Consider the following 24313-nt stretch of genomic DNA (forward strand, 5'->3'; position numbering starts at 1 on the left):
TTGTCTTTGAGTCTCACGTACATCTACTTTAGTAGCATTCAGATACCGCATGCTTGGGATGTTGTCAGACATCATTAAAATATTTCTGTTGTGTCGTGTGCCAAAAACTCACGATTGCCGTGATTATTGTGCTGTATTTTTACATTCAGTGGCTTCCTACCTAAAATGGAGGGGATCATCACCTGTGTTTTCAGTCATTGTGGTATTTCTCTTAACTCAGATTTTGAAGTTAGAGTAACTGTTGGAACTCTGTTCAGGTCATTTTTAAAATGTTGGTAGGTTTGTTTTTTATTTGTTGGACACAAAGTACATCTATCTCATTTTATTTTGCAATCTGCTCTTTTCTTAGTAGCCTACTATTACTGAAAGCTTTCAATATGATGATACTCTGTGATGTAGACCAATAAAATTAAGTAGGAAAAGGCATTAACTTTTACTAGCTCTCCTGTTGCTTTTCTATTTCTGTGGCTGTGGTTACATGACATACTGTACAGCTGAGAGTGAGGATTTTTTTTATTTTCATGAACCAGAGAGTATCTTTTGTTTATACTGAGTGCTCTTCCCTGTCCTATTCCATATGACCATGTTGCAGTTTCACCAAGTACTAAATAACCCTGGTAAAAGCTGGAAAGGGCTTTGCAAAATCACATTAAAGATAGAGTTTGAGGGGAAAAATGGTTATGCTCCATCTCTACGCATGTTAGTATTTATATTGTATAGACTTTTTACGTAGCAGTATAGGATAATTAACGGATTAAAAGATCCAAAACTTTGTCTGCATATGGAGAATTGGAAATAGCTTAATTTTTTTTTTCTTTGTAGGCTTATTATGATGATATCTAAGAGCTTCGCAGTATTTGATGAATTTTTGCGTATTCCCAGAACAACAGAAAAGCACCGCTGTCCTGTTTGACCAAGGAGAAAAACGAGCCACTCGTTCAGTCAGTAGCTAAGTCGATGTTATTAATTGGCTTCTCCTGCCTTTTAACCTTGTGCCTCCAGCTCCATTTCTCCCTCAAAAGCCAAAGCTTCCATTATAATCAGCTGCTTTGCATTTCTACGTAAAAGGCCCAAGGTGTTTCGGTTTGGACTTCCAGAAAAAGAGGAAGACAAGGTTGGTGGCCACCTGCCAAGGTGCTTGGTCTGACTCGCTCCTCCTTCGCAGAAGCCCATGGCAAAGGCAGAACTGAGTGTTCCTGTGTGGCGTTCAACTGCCTTAACCACATGCCCATCACTCTCTTCCTGTAGTTGTCTGTCTGGTTCTCTGCACAACTTCTAGAGCAAACACATATACCAACCTATAAATAATCTAATTCGATACACAACCCTGATTCATTTCCTGAGCAGCGTGTGTCCTGCACACACAGGGCAGCCGCGGTCCTGTGGAAAAATTCAGCAAAGTGGATGAAGCCAAATATTAAGGCTATTAAGTATTTAAACTTTGCAATGAAGTAGTATTCTTTTAATGTAGCTTATTATAGCTATGGCTTGAAGCATTTTTAACAAGGACTGAGAAAAAAATGAGTGCTTTTAGAACTGGTTGTAAGTGTTTCCCTGTCTAGCACGTGAACGCGAATATTCAGCTCAGTGAAATACAGAACATCAGCCGGTAGGAGAAGACTGGCCACCTCTAGGGAGGAAGGGAAGGAAGAAGCCTGGGTAGTAAACGCCATGGGCGTACCCGGTTTGCTTTCGAGTCTCAGGGACTATTTTGGGAGAGTTTACCCTAGCTTTTGTTTTCTCTTCAGCATTCCCAGCCCAAGAAATGAGTTCCTCTGGAGTTTCTCAGTGCAGTAGGTGTTGGGGGTGTGCAGTGTGTTGCTATAGTCTGCTAATAGTGTAAATAAAGAAATAGAAATCAAAGGTGTTTTTTTCTCCTACCTATGTTTTTCTGTCAGAAAACAAAAGGAGGCACTCCTCAAGTCTCCCCATTTTCTCCCAGATGAATTTCAGGGGCGATGCGTATGATCCTTGGTCTCAAAAATAGGTAGCAAAAACTTTTATAATAGAAAATACTGCTCTTGGCTTGCCCCTTTAATCTTCTTCCCAGTCAAACTGTAGTGGCCTGTTGTGTTTGTAAGCTACCAAGGTAGACTCCAGTGCCAGAGCAGTGGTGTTGGGAATCACAAGCTCATCTCTTTATCTTGTACATTAGACTTGATTAGGATGATAGATTTTTTACAGAGAAATCTTGCCAGACCACAGGTTAGGTTTCAGTTTTTGTTTATGTTCTACCTTATCCATGGATGACACTTGAGATCTGGTGACTGGGCTAGTGATTTGCTATGAGGAAAACAAAGCAACCTCATGCTTCGCTTTTGCATATTTATCTCTGGGTTATGCAGTCTTTTCCCACAAGTAATGCAGCAAATTTAGATGTCCTGTAAATGGCGCCGGAGATAATACTGAGATCTACAGGTAGTTAGGAAAATTTTCGTCAAGCCATTCACTGAAATTCATAAAAATCCAAACGCTTGCAAAAGTACATCAGTTCCACTGGCATTTTGTTGTAAAGAAAAAATGAAACCCCTGGTTTTAACACTTTTTATTATTATTTTTTTTTAATAAGGATCAGTTTTCAAAGTCTCACAGCTTTAGAGAAATTGTGGGAGCGGGAAGAATCAGTCTTGATAGGGCAGAATCACCTTAAGCCAGTACCTCAACTCAACACTTTGTATCGTGAAACCAGGGCCTGAAACTGCTGCCTGTCATATCAGATAATATTGTCATTGATGTATTATGTTACTTCATCCTATGCGTGGTTTGTAACCTTTTGGCAGGGATTGTGTTTATTTTCTTCTCAGGTTTGGGATTTTGGGGGAGTAGGGGGGTTGGGGGTTGGGGGGGTTTGGTTTGTTGAAGTTTTTTTTAACCAGCACCTAATGTGAGAGAGCCCTGATCCATGACTTGGCTTCCAGGTACTAGGACAGTACAAGTAGTAATCATGCCTGCTGCTAAAAATTTTCTACCTTATTTCCATTTGCATTTGTTTGCCTTCAGCTTCCAGTCATTGATCCTTGTTATGCCTTTCTCTGATGGATTAAAGAGCTCTTTAGTACTTACTATTTTCTCCCCAGGAAGGTGCTTTTACCCTGTAATCAAGTTACTTCTCAATCTTGTGGCTTTTTTTTTTTTTTTTAAAAAAAGCTAAACAGATTGAGCTTTTTATTGTTCTCATTATTTTTTCACATTCTCAGATGATTTTTGTGGCTCCTTTCTATCCCTTCTCTAATTTTTCTATTAAAAAAGAGACATAAACCTGTATTTTACTAGTCACATACACAGAAGTAAAATTGCTTCACTAGTTATTCCTGTGTTAGTATGGTCAGAAATTGATGTTTTTGCAAGGTCAGATAAAATAAACAACTATTTAATATGACTTCAACACATCTGAGCATGTAATTATTAGAGGACAGAAAAGGATGGATCATTTTAAAAACATTTAAATGCTTCATAAACTTCAAAAGGGCTATCAAATCAGCAAGAGTGGGTGTGCAGGAGGGGTTGCAAAAGTATTTGTGTTTGTGTTGAGGTTTTTAAGGAGATGGACGTGAAATAAAAATAATCTTAATTGCAAAGCAACAATAATACAATAAAACCTTAAGTGCTATGGATAACACTGTAATAAGTACTTGTCAAAATTTTGTAGGACTGAATGCAAAACCTTTGTCAGTTACAGACTATGCGGGCCGCTGGAAATAGAGACGGTGAATGGACATCAATATATGCTTCCCTTATACCCTTTTAATCCCATAAGTAGCCACTTGCCAATATTTGGAAACCCTAGAACAGTTATGTGATCTGTTAGGCTGTAATAGAAGAAATAACACAGTATCAAGAATTTCTTTTGTTACAAAAGCTGTCACCATTAAGTCGTATAAGAGTTCAAACAATCAAAATCCACAGCTTCAAAGGGGCTCTTGAGCAGTGAAGAGGCTTCAGTATTTCTTGCCAAAGGAGTGGCTATTCATTTTGATCTTTATCCGTACTTTTGGACAAGGTTGAGTTAAACTTACCCTGAGGAGACTAATCAGATGCCTGCCTGGACAAAGCATCTTGGCATACCCGATGACTTTTATGCATATCATGCATATCAGCATCTGAAGTGAATCCGCACTCCCAGATCCACACTTATCCCACATGGAAACCATCAGATTTTCATTATATTGAACTACAGACTGTTTAAACATTCAGCGCTGTAGATCAGTGTAATGCAAGTTTGTCTAACGTTGTGTCTTACACAAATCTGAGGTCACCACATTGACTTTCTGTCCGACCTGTCTTGCTTTTTTACTTCGAAAAGAGTACTCCCGTCCATTGTAGCAGCATTCCTTCAGTGAAACTTGGGGCATATTCAATAAGGGACTTAATTTGTTTCAGCAGAAGTAAGGTTCATGGAAACATGGTAAATGAGGAAAAAAGGAGAATTAAAATGATGTAAAAGACTTAAAATCCTCTAAAACTCCTGAAAAAGGTGTAAGGGTGAATAAGGACAGAATAAAAAGCCAAATGGCCTCTAGTTAAGACAGTGCTAATCTAAATAGGTTTAGACTACAAGTGTGTGTTAATGAGAAAGTTAATAGTAAGATTTTGGTAGCACTGGGTGACTTGGCGTAGAAGTTGTGCCCCTGCGATGATGAGCTCACAGAGCCCTTTTCAAAACAACTATTTGTTGTCGGATAGAGATGAGAGAAGTAGGCATTCCCTTGAATGCCTTTTGGTATTACAGGCTTAGTCGATATAAAGTATGTCATTTCTTACATCCTAGGTTGCCTCAGTTCCTTCGCCTGAGTCTCCCAAGTCCTGGAATAGAACCCTTAAATAAAGGGAGATGATGGCACCGGGAAAGAAGATGGTAGAAGAAACAGGATGATTATGATAGAAGCTGGAGACAGTCTCCGTAAGAATACTAGCATGACTTCATTTCTCTGAACGGCCATTTAAGAGGTGATCCTCCTTCCTGAACCAGTAATAAATTGGGCTGGCTGCATATAATGGTAGGTGTTTGACCAATGCAGCGCCCGCTGGAGTATAACATATACTGGATAACCAGCCTGGGGTGGGGGGAGAGGGATGGTGGCTAGAAAATTACTTTCCCATTAAATAATGCTACTGATGAGTATTTGGTGAGCAGGTGCAGCTGTCACAGTGGATTTTCCAGCTTATCTTTGCCCGGGAGTATGGGGAAAAGAAGAGGAGAGAAAAGGGACAGGAAGGAGAGAAATGGAGAAAGGACAACAGTTTTCTGAGGTTTCTTCTGCTCTTCCAGGATATGTTCTTTGCCCTCCTTAAGTGATTCTCTCTGATAACTTGTAGTACTTGTAATCTTCCTTGAGCACCGTATCTCATTGGGAAGTTAGCAAGTTAATGAAGTTGTTGAATATGTGGACAATTCCCCAAATGAATGAGAAACACTCCATTTTCTACCACTGCGTTGTCAGGGATGAGATGGACACTACTCGGTGACAACCATACACACTTGGCTGTATTCAGTAAAAGGGCAAGACTGTCCTGTCAAACTACGCGAGTTCCTTTTTGAGGCTGTAAGCTAATGGTTATTTCCTACAGCAGTTCCTGTAACTGCTTGTATGCAATGTAGACATCATGGTAGATCCTGTGCAGTTACCAGATAGAGTGATGTGTGCTGCATCCCCTATTTCTTCAGATACTAGCATCCCATAAATTCACGTTATTTTCCTGTTTTGTGGAGATAATACGGTGCTAAGATTTCCAGTATCAGGGACTGTGTTGGTGTTAAGGTGTCTTCTACATACTCAGAAGCAGATGGTTTACCCTGTGTTGCAGGTACGGGTAGAGTCCTGTATAAAGGATCAGAGTACAGGTCAGAGTGATGTCTGTATATTGTGTACTTTCAGAAAACATATAGATAAGGGAATAAGTAGCTCTGTCCCAGCAGTATGCCTAGCTCAAGGAATCTTTCCAATTTAACTTGTAGCATTGAGGGCTATCTAAAGGACTCCTGGATGTGAGGGAGTATATCTTGTTGAATCTTCTGGGCTGGATAAAATAGGAAGGGAATCTCGGATATTCCTCATCACCTTAGGCCTGGTTGGATTCTGCCTGTTCAGGTGTAGAAGTCTAATAGTGGTGTCAGCATCAGAAGCTTACCTGCCTCTAGACTGGAGTGAGGGTGGCTGAGTACTAATGCCGTTAGAGGAGAGTGTGTAGGTGGACAGCAGCATTTGGGGTTTATTAGAAGCAGCTGATAAGAGTTATCTTGGTGGTGGACTTGAGCGTACGATCACAAAAATGGTCTGGAGATTTTGGAGAGGGATTGAATATTTGATGCAATGTTTCCAGAAAGTTGAAGAGAGGAGTGGATGTTGCACTGCATGTTGTGCGGTCAGCAAAGCAAACATCTCAACAGGTCAGTGATTTCAGAAATTGTGCCGTTCAGGAAGAACGCTTCTTGAACTCCTTTTTGCTGTTGAAGCTGAGCACCATTCCCATCTGTCTGAAACTCTGCATTGAGAGCTTCACAGAGGCACTCAAAGAAGTTCTGTGCTTAGACATAAGGAATAAGATGCTAAAGGAATCACATGTCATAATAGTAAATATTTTCCATGACCGTTACCATGAAATGGTTACTTTCTATACACATTTTCACTATAAAAAGATGTTCATAGCATACTGATCATCAGAAGTCCACACTGATGTATCTTCATCAGTTTTGCCCACTTTGTGAGCTGAACAATGTGGGTATACGCTTTTGCTATGGAAACGTGTTTTCTTGGATACTTTACTGTATATCTGTTAATTCCTCAAAAAGTGTACATATTTTAATGTTATCCATTCTATGGATAAAAGCACTGTGTAAGTACTGACCCTGGTTTAAGAACGTATCAGCTCTAGAAACGATGGAATTGTCTGCAGGGCTCACATGTCAACAAAAATCAGCTGGTTTGCACATGAAGCCCGGTGAGGAAATTAGTGCAGCAGCACCGGTGCCATCCCTGCTCCCTGCCTGCCTCTCCCAGACCACTTCTTTTAGTCAGCCAAGGTTACCTTGTCTGGCCGCTGCTTCTCCACAGTTACCACTTGCTCACTCTAGACTAGCCAGCCACTCAGCCATGCTGAAAGGACAAACGGCCTTCTGAAACCCTGTTCTCTAGATAATGCTCTCTAATAGAAGACAGCCAGCAATATATGCAGATTACTTGACGCAATCTGAGCAAATCCAGCTGGAAAGGTAAAGCAAAGCACATTCCATGCATTGTTACTATTTGCAGACATGCTAAGTCTCATTTCTTTGAATGGAGTCTTTCTCTTCCAGAAATTATTTTAAGGAAATATTTGAAGTATCTCCTGAACATTTCAAATAAGACACAGCAAAATTGGTTATAAGTCTGCATCTAATAAGCAACTGAGAATTGTGTTCATCTGGGCTGCATACAGGTGGGCACTGCAGCCTCAGGAAAAGGGCAAATACGGCCAGTGCTTTTTCCAAGTGTGCTGTGAATAACCTACCCGCTGTATAGCTGGAAATGTTCGAAAGCAACTGTGGCAAACTAAATCACAAGCAGCCCCATCATAAGTACATGTGCCCAGATGCCCTGTCGCTGCACGTGTTTCGCTCTTGTTTTGAGCTCAGAATGTAACATTTTTACTGAGAAAAGCTTTCAGATCTCATTAAAAATAGCCTAATAGTAGCTTTGATTTGACTGACAAGCTAGTTTTTGTTGTGCCTTTTTCACTGTAATATTCTCTTAATTCTGACCCGAAGAAACAATGACCTCATTCCTTCGGAGGGAGGACAGAGTGACAAAATCCAGAGGTCCAGTGACGACACTGAATCTCCTCATTGGCAAAGCGAGCTATGAAATCACCTGCCTTCCAGCCGAAACCACCGGGGATTAAGCAGTGTTTTTCACAGAAAGCAAAATTTGCAAGAGAAGGTGGTGGCATGGAGCAGCAACCTTCTTGCCCCAGGAGAGCTGTGCTGCCCTGCATCCTGTGTCTCCTGAATCTCATGGAATTGGTGCGAGTTCCTTTTCTCACCTCTGTCAACAACACCGCAGTTGAGTGGGCACAGACTTTCTAAGGCCTGGCTCTTTATATACTGTGACTTCCTTGAAAATTCTGCTGAGGAGTCTCACCAAGGTGTTTCACAAAGTTATTCTGGGAGCTGGGGAGAATAAGATCCCCGCTCTGCATCTCTCTCTTGATCAGGCTTCACTGCCAACCAAGTGGTCTGTACTTCTTGGGATTCTCTGTCCTTGTTTGTCTTTGCTAGAAGTCTTCAGCTGTGAGCTACACGGGGGATGATCCGAAGTGAGAGGATAATTTTAAATAAATAAAATAAAACACTGTTTTCATCGTTCAGTTGGAGCTTTGCTGTTCCTACTCAGCAATACATTGTTTAGAAGAACAGTTCTGTCTTTGGAGAGGCCTTTCTTTCTTATCTCTGCAGAAAATGGAAAACAAAAGGATGCTTTAAAAAAAGGTTGAGAATACATAGCTGATGTTTCCATCCAAGTTCAGCCTGCCTTGCATGGAAAAAAAGTTGAACAAAAAGGCTCCTTACAAACATTTCTAATAGTTTTCAAGTAAGTAGCTACAAAGCATATCGTAAAAATTGGAAATATTTGAAAACACATGTCTAACAGAAATCATAGTCTTACTGTTGCTTTGCAATATGACATCCAATCCATGTGACTTTTCCCAAAGTATACTCTAGTTTGCAAAACACCAAAATTACTAAATAGGGGTTTTGAAACTTCCTGTGCAGCTACATATTTTTTTTCCTGGAGCAGTCATATTGGGCTGTTATGACCCAAATATTCTGTGGGCAAAGCCTCTGTACGTGAAGTCAAAGGTGGCTCGTGTTAGCCAAGTGATCTCAGTGACTGCACCTGTCATGCGGAGTGTAATTTAAAACAGATTTGGACTTCAATAAGGTTTGCAGAAGAAGGCATGTTTGTAAAGTATCGGAAGGGATGTGGCACAGCATGAACAAGAGGAGAAACATACACTGCTTCCGTAAAAAATGCTACCGTCTGCAACTGATGAGTAAATTCTTTTTATTTCTATTGTCAAGGGCCGCAGAAGAACCCCACTGGAATATGAAAACCTGTACAGGCCTTAGCATATAACTAGCAGAGATGAAGGAAAACCTTTACAGGAATACGTCCTGTAATCAGAACCTCCTCATTGCTCACCTTTTGCTAAATTCTTGGCTCTAGACAACAGCTGGGAATAAATGCCTGCCTTTTCCTTCTTTTCAGGTCTGGTTTTCGCGGAAGAAACTGTAAAGAAGTTCAGTGTGTGCAAAGCTATCAGCTCCTGCACACTAGGCCACATAAACGCTTGTGCTTTTTACAGTTTTCTTCTGCTCCATGTTCTATGTCAAGGTTTAAACTTTAAGACACAAAGCAGCCAAAAAAAAGACTTCCCTTGAGACAGAACCATTAGTGTTCCTTACTGTTTATGTATTTTCACATTAATTCAGATAGCAGAACCGCTGTCTTCACATGTCCATCAGCACTTCTTCACAAATGAGGCAGTTTTATAATTAGGGTCATTACTAGAAGGATCTCTGACTTCCATAAAGCACCTTGCCTTGCCAAATGACTGATAATTGTGATAGAAGATTTGGAATTTGTTTGCCTTCTCACTGGCAATACCTTGAAAGAAGCACCAGCTCGAGGAAGAGAAATGTTAGGAGGCAACAATCATAACCAAGCAGCAGCAATTGGCTGGGGCATTGGGTCCAGAACAGAAAACACTGGGCTCCACATTAGCTAAGGGGATCAGATGAATACTAGTACAAATACTCTGTCAGCAGATGTGTAAAATGTGTGTGATTTGTGGCGCCTGTTCCTCAGCCATGAGGGGGCCCGGTTAACTTAGGAAGACTTTGAGGAGAGATTGGTGTTTTCTTGGATGGGAGAATTGCCAGAGGACAAGGGTAGAAGGTGTGAACGACACTCAGGAGCAGCCCTGGTATAAATTTCTTGTATGATAAAGTTGCCCTGCTGCATATTCAGATGCTTATTGGGAGGTGGTTTACATCTTGTGAGGCTGAACAGCTCTCAGTTTAACGTACCTTAGCATGTGCTGCCAGCTTCCTAAACAGGAACCTATTTTATCCTGTATAGAACCCATATATTACTTCCATGGGACTTAATGGTACTGTGCACAAAAGCATGTTGAAAGAAGTAAGCCAGTGAGGGGGGGGGGGGGAAATGCAATTTTTGTTTCACATCGTCTAATATGACACAAATGTCGACGTGACACTGAGACCAGTCACCGATGTGTGGCAGTCTGGACCGAGACTTGGTATGAAGAGTTTCGCTGCACTCTGTTCACTATCGTAACTCCTTCCAGCAGATCAGCACCTATGGCCTCTGCTAGGGGATCTGCTCATTTGAGACTTACTTTGGGCTCTTCCGTGGCTTAATTCCTAGAGACGAACCATGCAAAGTGACCGCTTGGGTGCATCTTCACAGGATTTTATCACAGCTCTTCTACTGATACAAATAAAATGATTCAGTCCACCTAACATGGATGCAAGCAAGTAGAGAACTGAGCCATCCCAGCATAAAAGTGTCCGCAGTGAGGTAGTACTAGTATAATTATGTTAGTTTCTTTTTAATCACATTCATAGCTAAAGAAAGAGGAAGCTAGTTTATTGAACTTGGGCCTAGCTGCACTGGAAATTGGTACAATTATGACTTTAAGATGCACGTTTGGGACTTTTTTTTAAATTCTCGGTATTTGTACAGCTTTCCATTTGCATAGGCCTAAAGTTGATAGACTAGTATTCTCTAAGTTTCTCTCTTACTAAGAGCCAAGCAAGCAGTGTTGGGCTAAATGAAAAGGTAACATGGTATTGTCGTTCTTGGATTTAGAGGCTGGTTTTGCTTGGGACCTGAAGTACAACTTCCTAGGATTTGCTTTTCACTGTAGTTAATTCCTGCTACTGAATGCTATTAGCCATGGTCCCACCAAAGAAAAGGTAGAGATTTTATCAATTATTTTATTTTGTCAGGTATAATACTTTAAATTTTATCGGTCACACATGCTCACGTGTAAAGAGCTGGTTTTGACAATCTACTTAATTATCACGTTCCCTTAAAATCTTCTCCTCGCCGTGAAGTTTCGGAAGGGTCTGTGGTCTGGCACGCAAGGATTTGTCCTATTTTCACGTTTAGCTGGCCTACAAAACGTTTAAAGATGGTGCAGGCCGTCTCTTAATGTTACCTGCTACTCACGCTGCCAGCGTAACAACGGTTACAAGGTAAGAACGGTTTTAAATATGTACACCCGTGTATAGCTCTGTTCGTTCAAGTCTCCGTTACTTCAGTAAGCGTGCCGATAATGCCTTTCAGGGAAGGTCGGTGGGTTTGGATTTATCACAGCGGTGCTCCTCCCGGCGTTGTTTGCACCAGCAAAGCAGATACGAACAGCAAAGCGGACGCAAAGGGGCATTCCTTCCGTCCGATCGGTCCTCTACAGCCCATTACGTAAGGTGCAAGCGACCATAAAAAAGCAGGGAGAGGAGCGGCAACGAAGGGCAGGTGAGACGCGGCCCAAGTTGCCAACTTTCTGCTCTGGGGCATCGTTCCAGAAGCGCCGAGAACTGGCGGGGGGGCTGCCTGCCCACCCCGGGCCGCTCCTCGTCACCCAGGGGGTTATGAAGAGACCCAAGACCTTCCGATTCTTGTCCTGACAGACGATTTACCCGTTTCGGGGGGAAAAAAAGAACCGACGCCCCAAGCTCGCTGCGCCCCGAGCCCCCGCGCCTCAGTTTCCGCGTCTGTGAAATGGGGCGGCGCGGCCCGGCCCTGCCGGGGAGGGGCCGGGGGGCGGCGGCGGCGCTGCCGGAGCGGCGCGGGAGCTCCGGCTTCCCTTTCCCCGTGGGTCGGCGGTGAGAAGCCGGGCGTGGAGGGGGCGTCCCCCTTCCCCGCGGCAGGGGCGGCAGCGGCCCAACGCCGGTGCTCGCAGAGCGGCGAAGCCGAGCCGCCGCCGCCGAGCTCGGAACTCTGCATCCCGCCGCCGACCCGGCTCCCTCCGCTCACTTTTATATTTGCGCGCCCTTTCAATCCTCAGTGACGTGTCCCGCGTTACGCCCAATCGGCGGAGCTCTCTGGTCAGGACAATGGAAGGGCCTCGGCCAATCGACGAGGCGGCTGCCTTGGCGGCAGCCAATGAGGACGGGGCTGTGTTCAGAGTAATGTTACCAGCGCTGAGAGTGTGAGGAGGCTGCGTATCGATCCCGCTCTCACAGCCATTGCGGTGCACCGGGCTACACAGGGACCCAGGCAGCGCTGGGGCCGGGCGGGCGGCCGGGGTAGCGTCTCTGGGGCTCGGCGACGAGCGAGGGCTGCGTGCCGGACTCTGACACGGGTGAGTACGCGCTCGGGGGGCCGCCGGGCCGGCCGGGCGCGCTCGTTCGCTCGCCCGCTCGCTCGCTCGCAGCCGGGCGGTGAGCCGGCGCTACCCGCCGTACCGCCGCTGCCTGGCCGCGGAGCGCGGGGCAGCGCCGGTTCGGGCGCCGGCAACACAAAGGCGAGACGGGCTGCGCCCGGGAGACCCTGCCCGGGCGGCGACCCCCCCCCCCCCCCCCCCCAAACCCCCGCCCGCCCTTCTTTGGCCGGGGCGGGGCGGGGGCGCCGGGGGCGCGGGCGGCGGGCGACTTCGGGAGCGGGGCGAGGGGAGGGAGGGAAGGACGGGGCGAAGGAAGCCGCCCGGGTGGAGGTGGGGAGGGAGGCGAGCGAACGGCCCGGGGGTTGCGGGGGGGAGGTCGCCCCGCCGCGGGGGGCGCGGGCCGCGCCGTGCCCCGCCGTAAGCCGCTTACGGTGGCCTCGCCGTAGCCATCGCTGCGGCGGCGGCGGGGCAGCCGACGGGCAGAGAGGCTCGGCTGTAGGGCGGCTGGGGAGGCGAGGCTGTGGGGGGGCTTCGGGCGGGCAGCGGCGGGCTGCCGGTTGGCCGCCGGGGCGGCGAGGAGCGCGGGGGCAGCGGGGCGCGGGCCGGGGAGCCGCTGGCCCCGCGGCCGCCCGGCTGTAACATGGCTGACGGCAGCCGCGAGCGAGAAAACAAGGCGAGCGGCGGCGGCGGAGCAGAGAGGCGCTCGGGCGGGCGGGGGCGCAGTTCGGGGGGAACTTTTTTTTTTTTTTTTTTTTTCTCCCCTCTCCTCTCTCTTTGCAGCCGCCGCCGTTGCTCGCCCCGCCGCGGGGGCCGTACAACTCGTCGGGGCGCGGGAGCGAGCTCGAGGGGGGGGGGGGGTGTCGTCCCCGCCGGGGCTCTACCCGCCGCTCTCACCGGGGCCCCGGGCAAGCGCTGGAAGCGCGCCGGCCCCCCCCCCCCCCCCCCGCAGTCCCCCGTCCCCCCCCTCTGCACCCACCCGCCTCCCTCCCGCCCGCCCGCCTTTCCCTCCCCCGGCTGCAATGGCTGAGCGTGTGCGCCAGGGTAGCGGGCGCGCTCACACAAAGGGAAGGGAAGGGGAGGAAGGAGCCATGTTCTCTGCGCGGCGGCGGCGGGCGCGGGCGACGCCAGCAGCGGCCATTCCGCGCCGCCCCAAAAGCCTCAGCCGCCGTCTTTTCGCCTCCCCGCCGCGGGGTCGCCGCCCGGCTTCGGCGGGGGGTCCCGGCGGCCTGGTCTCCCCTCACAGCCCGCTTGGGCCGCGGGGGGGTGGGGGGTGTGGTGTGGTGGCGGCGGGGGGGGGGGCGACTCGCTCTCCTCAGTGCACAAAATGGAAGGAGGCTCGGCGGCGGGTGACCTCCTCCGCCAGGAGCCTGCGCCATGGCGGCCGCTCCCGCCGCCGCTGCGGCGGCGCAGGCCGCGCCTCGCCTCGCTTCGCCGGCCAGGCCTCATGGCGGCGGGCAGCGGGCGGGGGGGAGGCCCGGGGACGGCCCGGTCCGCCCCGCCGCCGGGGGAGGGGGGGACGGGGACGGGGAGGGCGCTTTGTCCCGGGGCTTGCGAGCGGCGGCCGGGACCGGGGGTCGCCGCCTGAGGGAAGGCGCAGCCCCGCTGGCCGGCCCTTGGGCATGTGCTTGCCGGCCGTGAACACAAAATAAAACTTCCACACCTTTTCACTGATAACGGGACTCTTTTTTTTTTTTTTTTTTTTAATTTTTTATTTTCTTCTCACCCGCCCCCCAGCAGGCCTCTTAGAGGACTTCTGAAGTTTTCCTCTGCCCCCCCCCCCCCCCCCCCCCCCGGCAGGGGAAGCGTCCAAAATGGCGGGAAGGAGGCTTTTAAACACAGCTTGGGTCGCCGTGCCTAATTCTTCCCACAGTCGCTCCACGCCTCTGAACCACCCCTGCCCTGTCCCCCCCGGGCCTCGCCGCCTTCCCCCCACGGCCAGCGGGAAGTGCCCCAGCCGCTAGCCGAGCCCCGGGTGCCGGCTGGCTCGGGAACCGTCTCCATGGCAGGCAGGAGCGGCTCCTGGTTCTTCAGCCCTCTTGTTTACTCGATAGAAACTTCAAACCGGACGTGTTTAGTCACAGAGCAGAAATCTGTTTCTGTCTATCCGCCAAACCGATAGGAAATACTGCTTCTGTGGCAATACGGGCAGGCGGTGCATGCACTTTATTTTCTTTTTTTACGTTGTTTTTTTTTTTTAATTCCTGCTGAAGAGCAAAGTTTGTCAGGGTGCAAGTGACTTTTTTTTCCAGGGAGCCATGAAGAAATACTCTGAATGTCTGACTTGGGTGTGAAAGTTCCAGGAAGGTATTTTTTCATTCCCTCTCAGTCCCTGAAAGAGTCAGATAGTCCTCACGCTGAGCACAGCTTTGCTAGTCATATGTAAATGTCATACTTTTAGCGTCCCTGGCTTGGTTCTAACATGTTTGACCGAGTGCGGTGTTTCATTCCTGTATTTCTAGGTACACATACAAAGAGAGAGTAGGTTTTTGCAGTACACGTAAAGGAGGGTGATAATATATGGCATACAAGGACAATAACAATAAAAACCAGATATCTTTTGCAAGTGAGCACCCAAGGGCTACAGGGGCAGGGGATAGAAATACAGGCTTTAGGACGAAAAAAATCAGTGACCCGTAAAGCCAGCTGAGACAGGATACTCAGGTACTTTTTTTGCTCCTTCTTTCAGTATGTTTTATTCCTTCCAAGCATGGGACTGATGCACTAGCAGTAATCAAAGAGTGTAGTCTCCACTGCACTGATGCTAGTACTTGCTCTTGGATTGCTTGGAAGGGACATTTTTGTTTGCAGGAGACTGCAACTGCACATTTTGAAGGCCCTTTGAGATTTCAGGTTGCTTGTGTCCAGGTCACCTCAAACAGTGATGGCACAAATCTTCAGTAAATTTTCCAGAAGCAAAACCTCTTCCTGTTGTGTGATTATTGGAATACTGCTCCAGTGGGTCGTCGTGGCTTTACTTCCCACACTGGTTTGTAAAAAGTAAAACTTTTAAGGGTGTCTTTTTTGCTTTGTCACAGAAAATCATCAAAAATGGGCAAAGGCGATCCTAAGAAGCCGAGAGGTAAAATGTCTTCGTACGCCTTCTTTGTGCAAACCTGCCGGGAGGAGCACAAGAAGAAACATCCAGATGCTTCAGTGAACTTTTCAGAGTTCTCAAAAAAATGCTCAGAACGATGGAAGGTAGGAATAACCGCTAAAAAAACCCCACAGAACCTTAAATGATTGCTTTGTGCGAAATACTGTTCAAGACTGCAAGTTATTTCTTCAAAAGTTCAGGGTTTAAATAAGTAAGAAGTGCAGTTGTAAGACCAGTGGTAACTATCCATTGGTCTAGCCTTACCTTAGTTCCCCTGACTGAAACTTTGGAATGGACTTGGATATGCTTTTAAATCTTAAAATACCATTTTGATACTTGTGAGTCCCTTCCAACTGGAGATACTCTGTGATTCTAATTGCCTTCCAGACTATGTCTTCTAAGGAGAAAGGGAAGTTTGAAGATATGGCAAAGGCTGACAAGCTTCGTTACGAAAAAGAAATGAAAAACTATGTACCACCTAAGGGGGAAACAAAAAAGAAGTTCAAGGATCCAAATGCACCTAAGAGGCCTCCGTAAGTAGATTTCTAGTTAATCTTGTTCAGGACCATCACACTGGAGCGTATCTATAAAATGATGGTTTTATCCAGGTCTAGGACCTTCAGAAATACAAGACTACATGATTTTTCTGACCAGTGGCATAAAGATAGGTTGAAATTTTAGTTAAAAATTACAGGTTGGTGGTTTCAGGTTGTCCCTCTTCATCGAAGTTGAAATAACGTCAGCCTTTAAAAGTGGATGCAAAAATCGGTGACGTGCAGTTCTGACTCATGTTTCCAATTTCTGTTGAGAGGGTAATTCTCATGTAAAATGGCAGTAAAATATTTCAGGCCCTGCTCTCCCCACCTGTTGGCTTGAGCAGAATTTTTGATTGGCAGTCCATTTAAAATTAAGAGGCTTTTGCACAGAACAAGTTAGAAGGATGATCTTGTACAAAAAACAGCTTAGAGAATTAAAACTTCAGCCGCTACGTGAAGACTACTGACTTCAGGTTCACCTGGTACTAGATGCTAGTACTTTGTAGCAAAACATTTTTGTGTGTGTTTTAAATGGAGCTAATGCTGAAAGGAACAGGGAAGTTCCTGTACCAGTGAGTGTTCATATTTGGGCTGATGCTATCATCTGGAAATCCTAATTTTCATAACAAGTATTGCAGCTTCTCTGCCTTTAACAGTTCTGACATAACATTTGTTCCCCTGGTATCATCCACTCACTCTCCCTTTTTTAAGATTTTCTCTGCGTATTGTACATAAAATTTGCCCCTCTGGGGGTCCTGCCAAAAATGGGACCGGGTGTGTGGCATTACTTAAGAGACAAGGGTGCGTTAAGTTTTCAAAGTAGTTTATTCGGTTCTTATACCTTCCGTTGTAATTAATGTTTGTCTTGCTTTTCAGTGCTTTTCCAAAATGCTCTAAAGAAATGGTAACAAAGGTCACAAAACATTAATTAAAATTAAAATAATCTTCTCCTTTTTTTTCCACTGTAGTTCGGCTTTTTTCTTGTTTTGCTCTGAGTTTCGTCCAAAAATCAAAGGAGAACATCCTGGTCTGTCCATTGGGGACGTCGCAAAGAAACTGGGCGAGATGTGGAACAACACCGCTGCAGATGATAAACAGCCTTATGAAAAAAAGGCTGCTAAACTGAAGGAGAAGTATGAAAAGGTAATGTCGACATTTATGGAGATGGTTTGGGGAGGTCAAGCCTCAATTTAGATGGTTTTTTGCCTTCTCGTGTACTCTGATACCTGATGTTGCAAATTATAATACGCCGTTGACAAATGTCATGATATTTGTTGGAAAATATCACGTAAGGGAGCATACGGTTTATTACTCTTAACACTAAATTGCAGTCCTTTGTGTTCAACTATTTGCATTTGTCTGTAATGCAGGGCCATCAATGATGGCTTAATAGATACCATGGTGTCTGTATTGTTATTAAAACAATAGGTCACAGCAGTATCTGAGTTAAGTTGGTAGTATTAAGTAATGCCAGTAAAGAATAAATTGGTTCTCCCTAATTTTGGAGGTATTGATTAGCATCCCTCAACATGAGGATAATTGATACGCCTAGATGCTTTTTTAAAATTTATTCTTGGGATAATGTCAGAACACTAATGAGGTGCTAGTTTTAGACGCATGTTTTTCCTGTACCTATTTTGTGTCCATCTCCTTTCTAGTAATTAACATAGTTAATAATACATATGAAGCAGCATGTCATAAAGTTTCTTGAATTATTAAAGCTAAATCCCGTCATCATAATTGGATCCCTAGAAATGTGTTGCACGCACAGGGTAGTGCTACACGTGTTTTTGTTTCCAGAGGTAGATTCCCATCCCAGTACGAGGAAAGTAAGGGAGGAGGGGGATGGATGCATGTTAGCCTCCCCTGATGATGCTTTACAATGGGTCAGCAACCACCTCTAGCTAATGTATATCACATGTATCTATTTGTGTGCTGTGACCTTCCTCTGGGTGTTTCTCCTGCTGGCGAACAAAACCACTTTAAAATTGTAGCATTGTAGTGAGCAAGGTGGCCCCTTTAAGTCCTAATTATGTGCTGGAGGGGAGCTGCAGGTCTAGAAGCTTTCCCATATTGTCGTTCCTGTGCAACTTAAACTCTTGAGCATGGTAATTGTTTGTAAATACAGCCAAGGCAACTCATAAGAGACTTTTTAAATGGTAAAATTATTAATCTTTATTCCCAGGTATTTTAATCTTCACTAGTATTGTCTTCATTTTTTAGCTTACAAATGGGCTTTTAAGGTGCAGTAATCTCAGTATTTCACTGTTTAGCCTTCAACTCAGTGGATATCGTATCTTCTGAAAATTTTGTGCTAAGCTTTAAGGGAGTCTGAGGGAACTGTAAGATTAGTGGTGTAATGTTCACTGGGTGGGGAATATTTGAAAACTTGGACCATCTGCGTAAAGGTGTTGACGTTTCTCTAGCTGGTATGATTAAATCCTGTAGATCAATTCTGTTACGTAACTGTTTTTATTATTTTGGCACAAAGTCGGGGAGTCTTAACCGTTTTTCTGGCTTGGTCTTCCAGGTACAGTTTTGACTTCCCTATAACAGGAACTGAATTTTGTGTGTTATAAACCACTAGAATAAATTTATTGCATGCAGAAGGTGGCACTGTCTACCCTTTAATCAAGTTCTTATACCTTTTATTTTGTAAACTTCAGTTAGGCAGAATTCTGCGTAATTGCTCTTCACTGAGGTGTAACATTGCAAATATTAGGCCGTGTCATCCTAATGCGTTTTGGATGGCTAATTACAGTTTTGTGCCTCGAACAAGGATTTTCCTGTGCGTTTCTTTAGGCATCATAGAAGGTAGGGCTAGAAAGGGACCTTAAGAGGTCTCCCTACTTCATTTCCTTATGGGATAGTGGGCTCAGCTGTGCCTTTACCATCCGAGGCAGCAGCTTTTCCAGCCTGTTCCCAGAAGCCTAACAGCGGAGATGCCTCAACAGCCGTAAGCAGCGTGTTCCAGTGCACCAGTATTGTTTCTGTGTTAGAGGGTTCCCCTTTCTTTGGCATTGGGCCTCAGTTCACCTGGTAATGGAAGCTACAGCTCCTGGGTCCTACCCCAGTGGATGTGGAGAAGGGGCAAATAACCTGGGTGGCTCTGGTTTCACAAGTACCGTTTGGGAGTTGCTCAGAGCTCTTGGCTGGTTATATCTTTGAGAGATTCTTCCTGCTTTTCTCCTCCAAGGATATTGCTGCGTACCGGGCCAAAGGGAAGGTTGATGCAGGCAAAAAAGTAGTTGCCAAGGCTGAGAAGAGCAAGAAGAAGAAGGAGGAGGAGGAAGATGAGGATGAAGATGAAGAGGATGAAGATGATGAAGAGGAAGAAGAGGAGGAGGATGAAGATGATGATGATGATGAATAAGTCTCTTTTAGAGCAATTTCTTTCTTGTCTATAAAGCATTTAACCCCCCTGTACACAACTCACTCCTTTTAAAGAAAAAAAAATTGAAATGTAAGGCTGTGTAAGATTTGTTTTTAAACTGTACAGTGTCTCTTTTTTTGTATAGTTAACACACTACCGAATGTGTCTTTAGATAGCCCTGTCCTTAGTGGTATTTCAATGGCCACTAACCTTGCCTGGTACAGTGTGGGGGTTGTAAATTGGCATGGGAGTTTTAAAGCAGGTTCTTGTTGGTGCACAGCACAAATTAGTTATATATGGGGATGTAGTTCATTTTTCATCTTCAGTTGTCTCGGATGCATCATAAAAATAATTGTCGTTCTGTTAACTGAATACCACTCTGTAATTGCAAAAAGGAGAAAAAAAAAGTTGCAGCTGTTTTGTTGACATTCTGAATGCTTCTAAGTAAATACAATTTTTTTTATTAGTATTGTTGTCCTTTTAATAGGTGCCCTTGAAAAATCATACTTTTTCTTTTCTCTCTCTCTTTTTTTTTTTTTTTTTTTGAGGGGAACTCATCTTTTGCTTTATTGAATGCCCGTATGGGATCACGGGAATATTACAGTTTTCATCTTTCATATAACCAGCTGATAAACAAAGCTTTGATCTACATACCCTGCATAATCATGATAGGGTAAGAAAAGAAATATATAGGCATATGATGAAAGAATATTCTTCCGTAACTGGAAACAAAACAAAAAATTCAATCTCAACAAACTGATACTTGTTCGGATTTTTGTGAAATGTAATATTCTATTGAGTTGCATGAGTTTACCAGTCTTGGAGAGTTGAGAAGTATAGAGTTCAATTTTACAGAAATTAAATACTTTGGGCGGGGTGGGGAGGGAGGGAATGTTAAATTTTGTCCTAGAAGGACCCATAGGAAGAGTGTATGTCCATCTGGTGTAGAGAAATTTACATGTGTGACTCCGTTACCATGTAATGGAAGTTGTATTTGTAAATCTCTGAACACTTCCGAGCGATGAGCGTACCTAAAATGTGTAAAGTTAAAAGCATGAAATTACCATATTATTTTTTAGTGACAGGTCTGGTGATGGCCACGGGCTTTATACCATGAAACTCTCCTGGTAGCAAATGGCCCACGAGAAATGATTTTTCTTTCTAAGATTTCTATAAATGGTACCATTATTATTTGTTAAATCTATGTAAATTCATATTTGTATTCTTGAAATTCTAGTTTTAGCCCTTTAAACAAAGTTGTATATTGTCTCAAATTGAAAATGAGATAAGATGTATTTTTCCTGTTAGGTTTTATACCGCACTCTTGATGTTTGCCCATTTTTAAGTTAAATATAGCTGTATGGAAAAGTACATTTTATTAAATTTTGCATTAAAAAGTGAAATGTTTATGGTATACCAACAATGTCTAATTTGGTCAAATACAGTTCTCTTCCAAAACCAAAGCTAAGGCTTTTTTTGCATATTTAGTAAAACTTCAAGTGCTGGCAACTGTAACTATTTTCACATATACCTGCTTACCAGTTTGGGGGACAATTTGGCAATTTTGTGGTTACAAAATTATGGTTCTCTTAAGTGCCAGTGTTTAAAAAAAAAAAAAAAAAGCATTCTTGTAATTTTACACGCTTTTGTGATGGAGTATTGTTTTGTTATACAATTTTGACTTTCAGATTCTTATTTCAATTTGCATTTATGTATAACTTCAGGAGAAATATTGAACATCTGAATCCTGGATGATACTAATAAACTAATAATTGCAGAGGTTTTAAATACTTAGTTAAATGGCTCACTTAATATCCTAAGGGGTTGGGGGTTTTTTTTTGGTGTGTTGGTGTTCTCAGATATATACATCCCTGCTTTCTGTTTCAAACAGAATAATGATGCTGTTCACAAGGTCTTGATATAGAAAGCTTAGGACAGATAGATTTTTTTTTTTTTTTTTTTTACTTCTTAAACTGGGTATTACCCATTCAAATGCTCATAACTGATTACAAATAAATTTTCTGTGCTGAAGGGTTTTTTTGTTTCCCCAGGTCATCAGAGGAAAGTAGACACATTTCTTGTTCTTGGAACAAACATACTTAATGAGATCCCTATAATCTTGTGCCTTTGTTCTCGGTGGTTGATGTTGACAGAAGTAACCTAGAGGATTCAGCTGATCTTAAAAGATGAGTAGCAAGCGCTTACCCAGCGGCCAGGCATGGTGTTTGCCTTTATCTTTGGGGTTAGCACTTTGATGACAAACAGAGCATGCTCAAGGCTGAAGAGGGTAGGTAATATAACAATCACAAATACTACTTTCTGAGGGAAAGATCCCCCAGTACTATGCTGTAGAGGCTGGTGATGGTTGGGAGGTTGTTCCAGAGCTCTCCAGAATGGTCACAGTTTTCTGATGAGCAGTTGGTACATGCCTGTACATCAGCTGAGCCTGTATCGGACTGACGTCTTCGCTTGTGTCTTCTAGAAGAGTGTTTTTAAACAATGAAACCGCTATTTCTGGAGTGGAATATCATAGTTGGGTAGATGAATTCTTTTCAAATTAGAGCTTCTGAGAGTTGTTGCTGGAAAGGACCCCCCCATTCCCCGGCTGTGGTCCCCCGTGAGCTCCAGCAGTTAAATAATCCTCTTAGTCGAAATTCCGCCTGATTCTCAGCACCGATAGGTCAGACTTGACTACTACAGGATTACTTGATCTGAGGTCAGTTATTGCTGACACTTTTGCTTGAACCTGCCTTCCTGTGATTGTGAAAAATTGGTGCTTGCTGAGGGATAACGAGCAGTGAAATTGCAACTGTTTAGGCAGTGGTTCCCTGCAAGGGAACTGGACAGCATTGGCATTGCTCTCAAAACAAAAAGCATTCACTAGGACTTTAACCTTCACATAAATGCTTGATGTAGAGGAAAAAAAGGCTTGCCTTTTTTTTTTTTTTTTCCTGTTGTAAATAAAAAACCCGGATTGGTTTGGAGAGAAGTTGAATGTTAATGAGTGGTAGTTGTGGTATCTTGAATGCCAAATGAAGCCATACTGATTTCACAGTTGTTTTATCTCGAGTTGGTCCTGAAAGGAGCTGCAGTTGAAGCCACCTGTGTTCTAGGTACGCTCTGTAATTCTCAACTGGTTTGACTAAACATACGCACAGTGTTCATCCCTTTTGTTGTGCTTTCAGTGATCACACCAGCTCTAGCAAAAAGTTGAGCTTATTTAACAAAGTGTTTCTGTCCAGGCAGACGGGCCCCTAGAAACCTGAAGTAATGGCTGTCATGTGGCTGAAAAGATTTCTGCAGCTTAATTAAGGTGATGCTGGCACTGCTGACACTGAGCCCCTTTACAGCTCCTTTTATCGGTGTAACAAGCCCATCGTGAAGGAGAAAAGGACGAGTAATAGCTGGGTTTAGGCTTGCTAGAAAGCGGGAAGATGGTTTTGAGTAACTCCACCAGAAGAGGAGCCGGCTGGACTGCAGCCACAGCATTAGGTTCTCTAGATGCATGACAAGCCGAGCTTGAAAAAAAACCCTTTCCTAATTCTTGCTAGCCTAAGGGTTAAACCTGCTAGTTGGAATAAACTAGAATTCCCATTCTGCCTTCCCAGCTATGCCTGACAGAAAATTAAAGGAATAAAGCCGGTGTACTGCGTTGGGTTATAATATATTATTCAATACCAGGTTTGAGACGTGGCAAAATGCAAAGATAGTATTTAATACAAGAGATGGTTAATTTTCACTGTTTCCAGGCTCCGCTAGTAGTAGCGGACCAGCTACGAGCTTTTAGGACACAAATGTACTGAGCGTTTTATTAATAACAGTAAAATGCCAAGTATTTTCAAACAACGTTCCTTCATTCTATTCTTTAGCTTACCATCACACTGTACTTGACTACAGACAACAGATCACATCTTTTTGGGGCTGCTTTAGCAGAAGATAACAGTGTGTGACATTTTCCTTTGGCAGGCTGCGATAGATGTTATTTTAGCCCCTGAAGTACATTAAGGGATGTTTTACAAATGAGCTAGTCCAATGCGGTGCCTAAATGTGGGTGTTTATCAATAAACTTTTCCCCAGACTTTGCTACTGGATTGCACCCTACATCTGAAAAACACTTTTGAGATGGTATTCATTTAGTCTAGAATAGGTTCACTTTTAACACCAGCCTTTATTCCAAAATAATGTACTTGTAGACAAGCTGTCAGACTTTCTCTAAATGTTTGAGTAAAAAGGAAAAGTAAATCTCCAAGAGTTTTGTAGCATTTTGCGGAAGTTGTCTTATATTTTTATTTTGTATGTGTTGTGCCCCAGCTTTTCTTTTGACAGTGCTTCAAGCAGAAAAACAAAGATGGATTTTTTTCCCCCAATGAATTTATTATTAAGAATGAAGGTCAGATTGCTCTTACGGCTGCTTTGTGCTGTTGGAAAATACAGCGTGGCTTCTGCTTCGCGAGCACCTAATTTTGAATTCCATCTTGCTGAAGCAATTGCTATTAGAGGTGACCCACGAGAGAGACAAGCCTTCCCTTTTGCCACTTTATGATGGAATAAAAGACTTAAGCTATAAATTAGCTTAGTCTACCTGTTTGCTACATCAGAAGCTCACGCCTTCCCTGCAGCAGGAGTGTTTGAGATCCAAGCTAAGCAGTGAGACAGCGGAGCAGCGAGGAGCAAGCAAGATGGGCAAGTGTGGGTTTTTTAGCTACACCTTTTAAAATCTTGCTTATGTTGTTAAAACATGTTTGACTTAAATGACCGGCTTTTGGCACAAAGGAAGTTCATCCTAATGCTTCCAGCAGCCTTTCGTCTATTAAAGCGGCAAAAGCTCAAATCGCACACTTCTGACCTCCCAAAAGTTCTTCAATAAAAACAGGAAAGACCAAACGCTACAGCCTGAATGCCTGGAAAGGACCTGGCTCC

The 24313-nt window shown here is 44.3% G+C and overlaps 1 protein-coding gene and 1 long non-coding RNA gene across 3 annotated transcripts in view; both read left to right on the forward strand.

Moving 5' to 3' along the window:
* Positions 1-8343, forward strand: part of LOC138690140 (uncharacterized) — a 44182-nt gene extending 35839 nt beyond the window's left edge. For both annotated transcript variants that reach the window (XR_011328938.1, XR_011328939.1), the window contains 2 exons: positions 823-1114; positions 4769-8343. This is a non-coding gene — a long non-coding RNA (uncharacterized lncRNA). The remainder of the gene's footprint in view (positions 1-822; positions 1115-4768) is intronic.
* A 3811-nt stretch (positions 8344-12154) lies between these two features.
* HMGB1 (high mobility group box 1) lies at positions 12155-21181 on the forward strand. The gene is made up of 5 exons (XM_069808052.1): positions 12155-12369; positions 15426-15588; positions 15872-16017; positions 16989-17163; positions 19217-21181. The coding sequence occupies exons 2-5, from the start codon at positions 15439-15441 to the stop codon at positions 19391-19393; spliced, it is 648 nt and encodes a 215-aa protein (XP_069664153.1). The 5' UTR covers positions 12155-12369; positions 15426-15438; the 3' UTR covers positions 19394-21181.
* The last annotated feature ends 3132 nt before the right edge of the window (positions 21182-24313 follow it).

This window comes from Haliaeetus albicilla, chromosome 20, assembly GCF_947461875.1.
Source record: "Haliaeetus albicilla chromosome 20, bHalAlb1.1, whole genome shotgun sequence".
Taxonomy (NCBI): Eukaryota; Metazoa; Chordata; class Aves; order Accipitriformes; family Accipitridae; genus Haliaeetus; species Haliaeetus albicilla.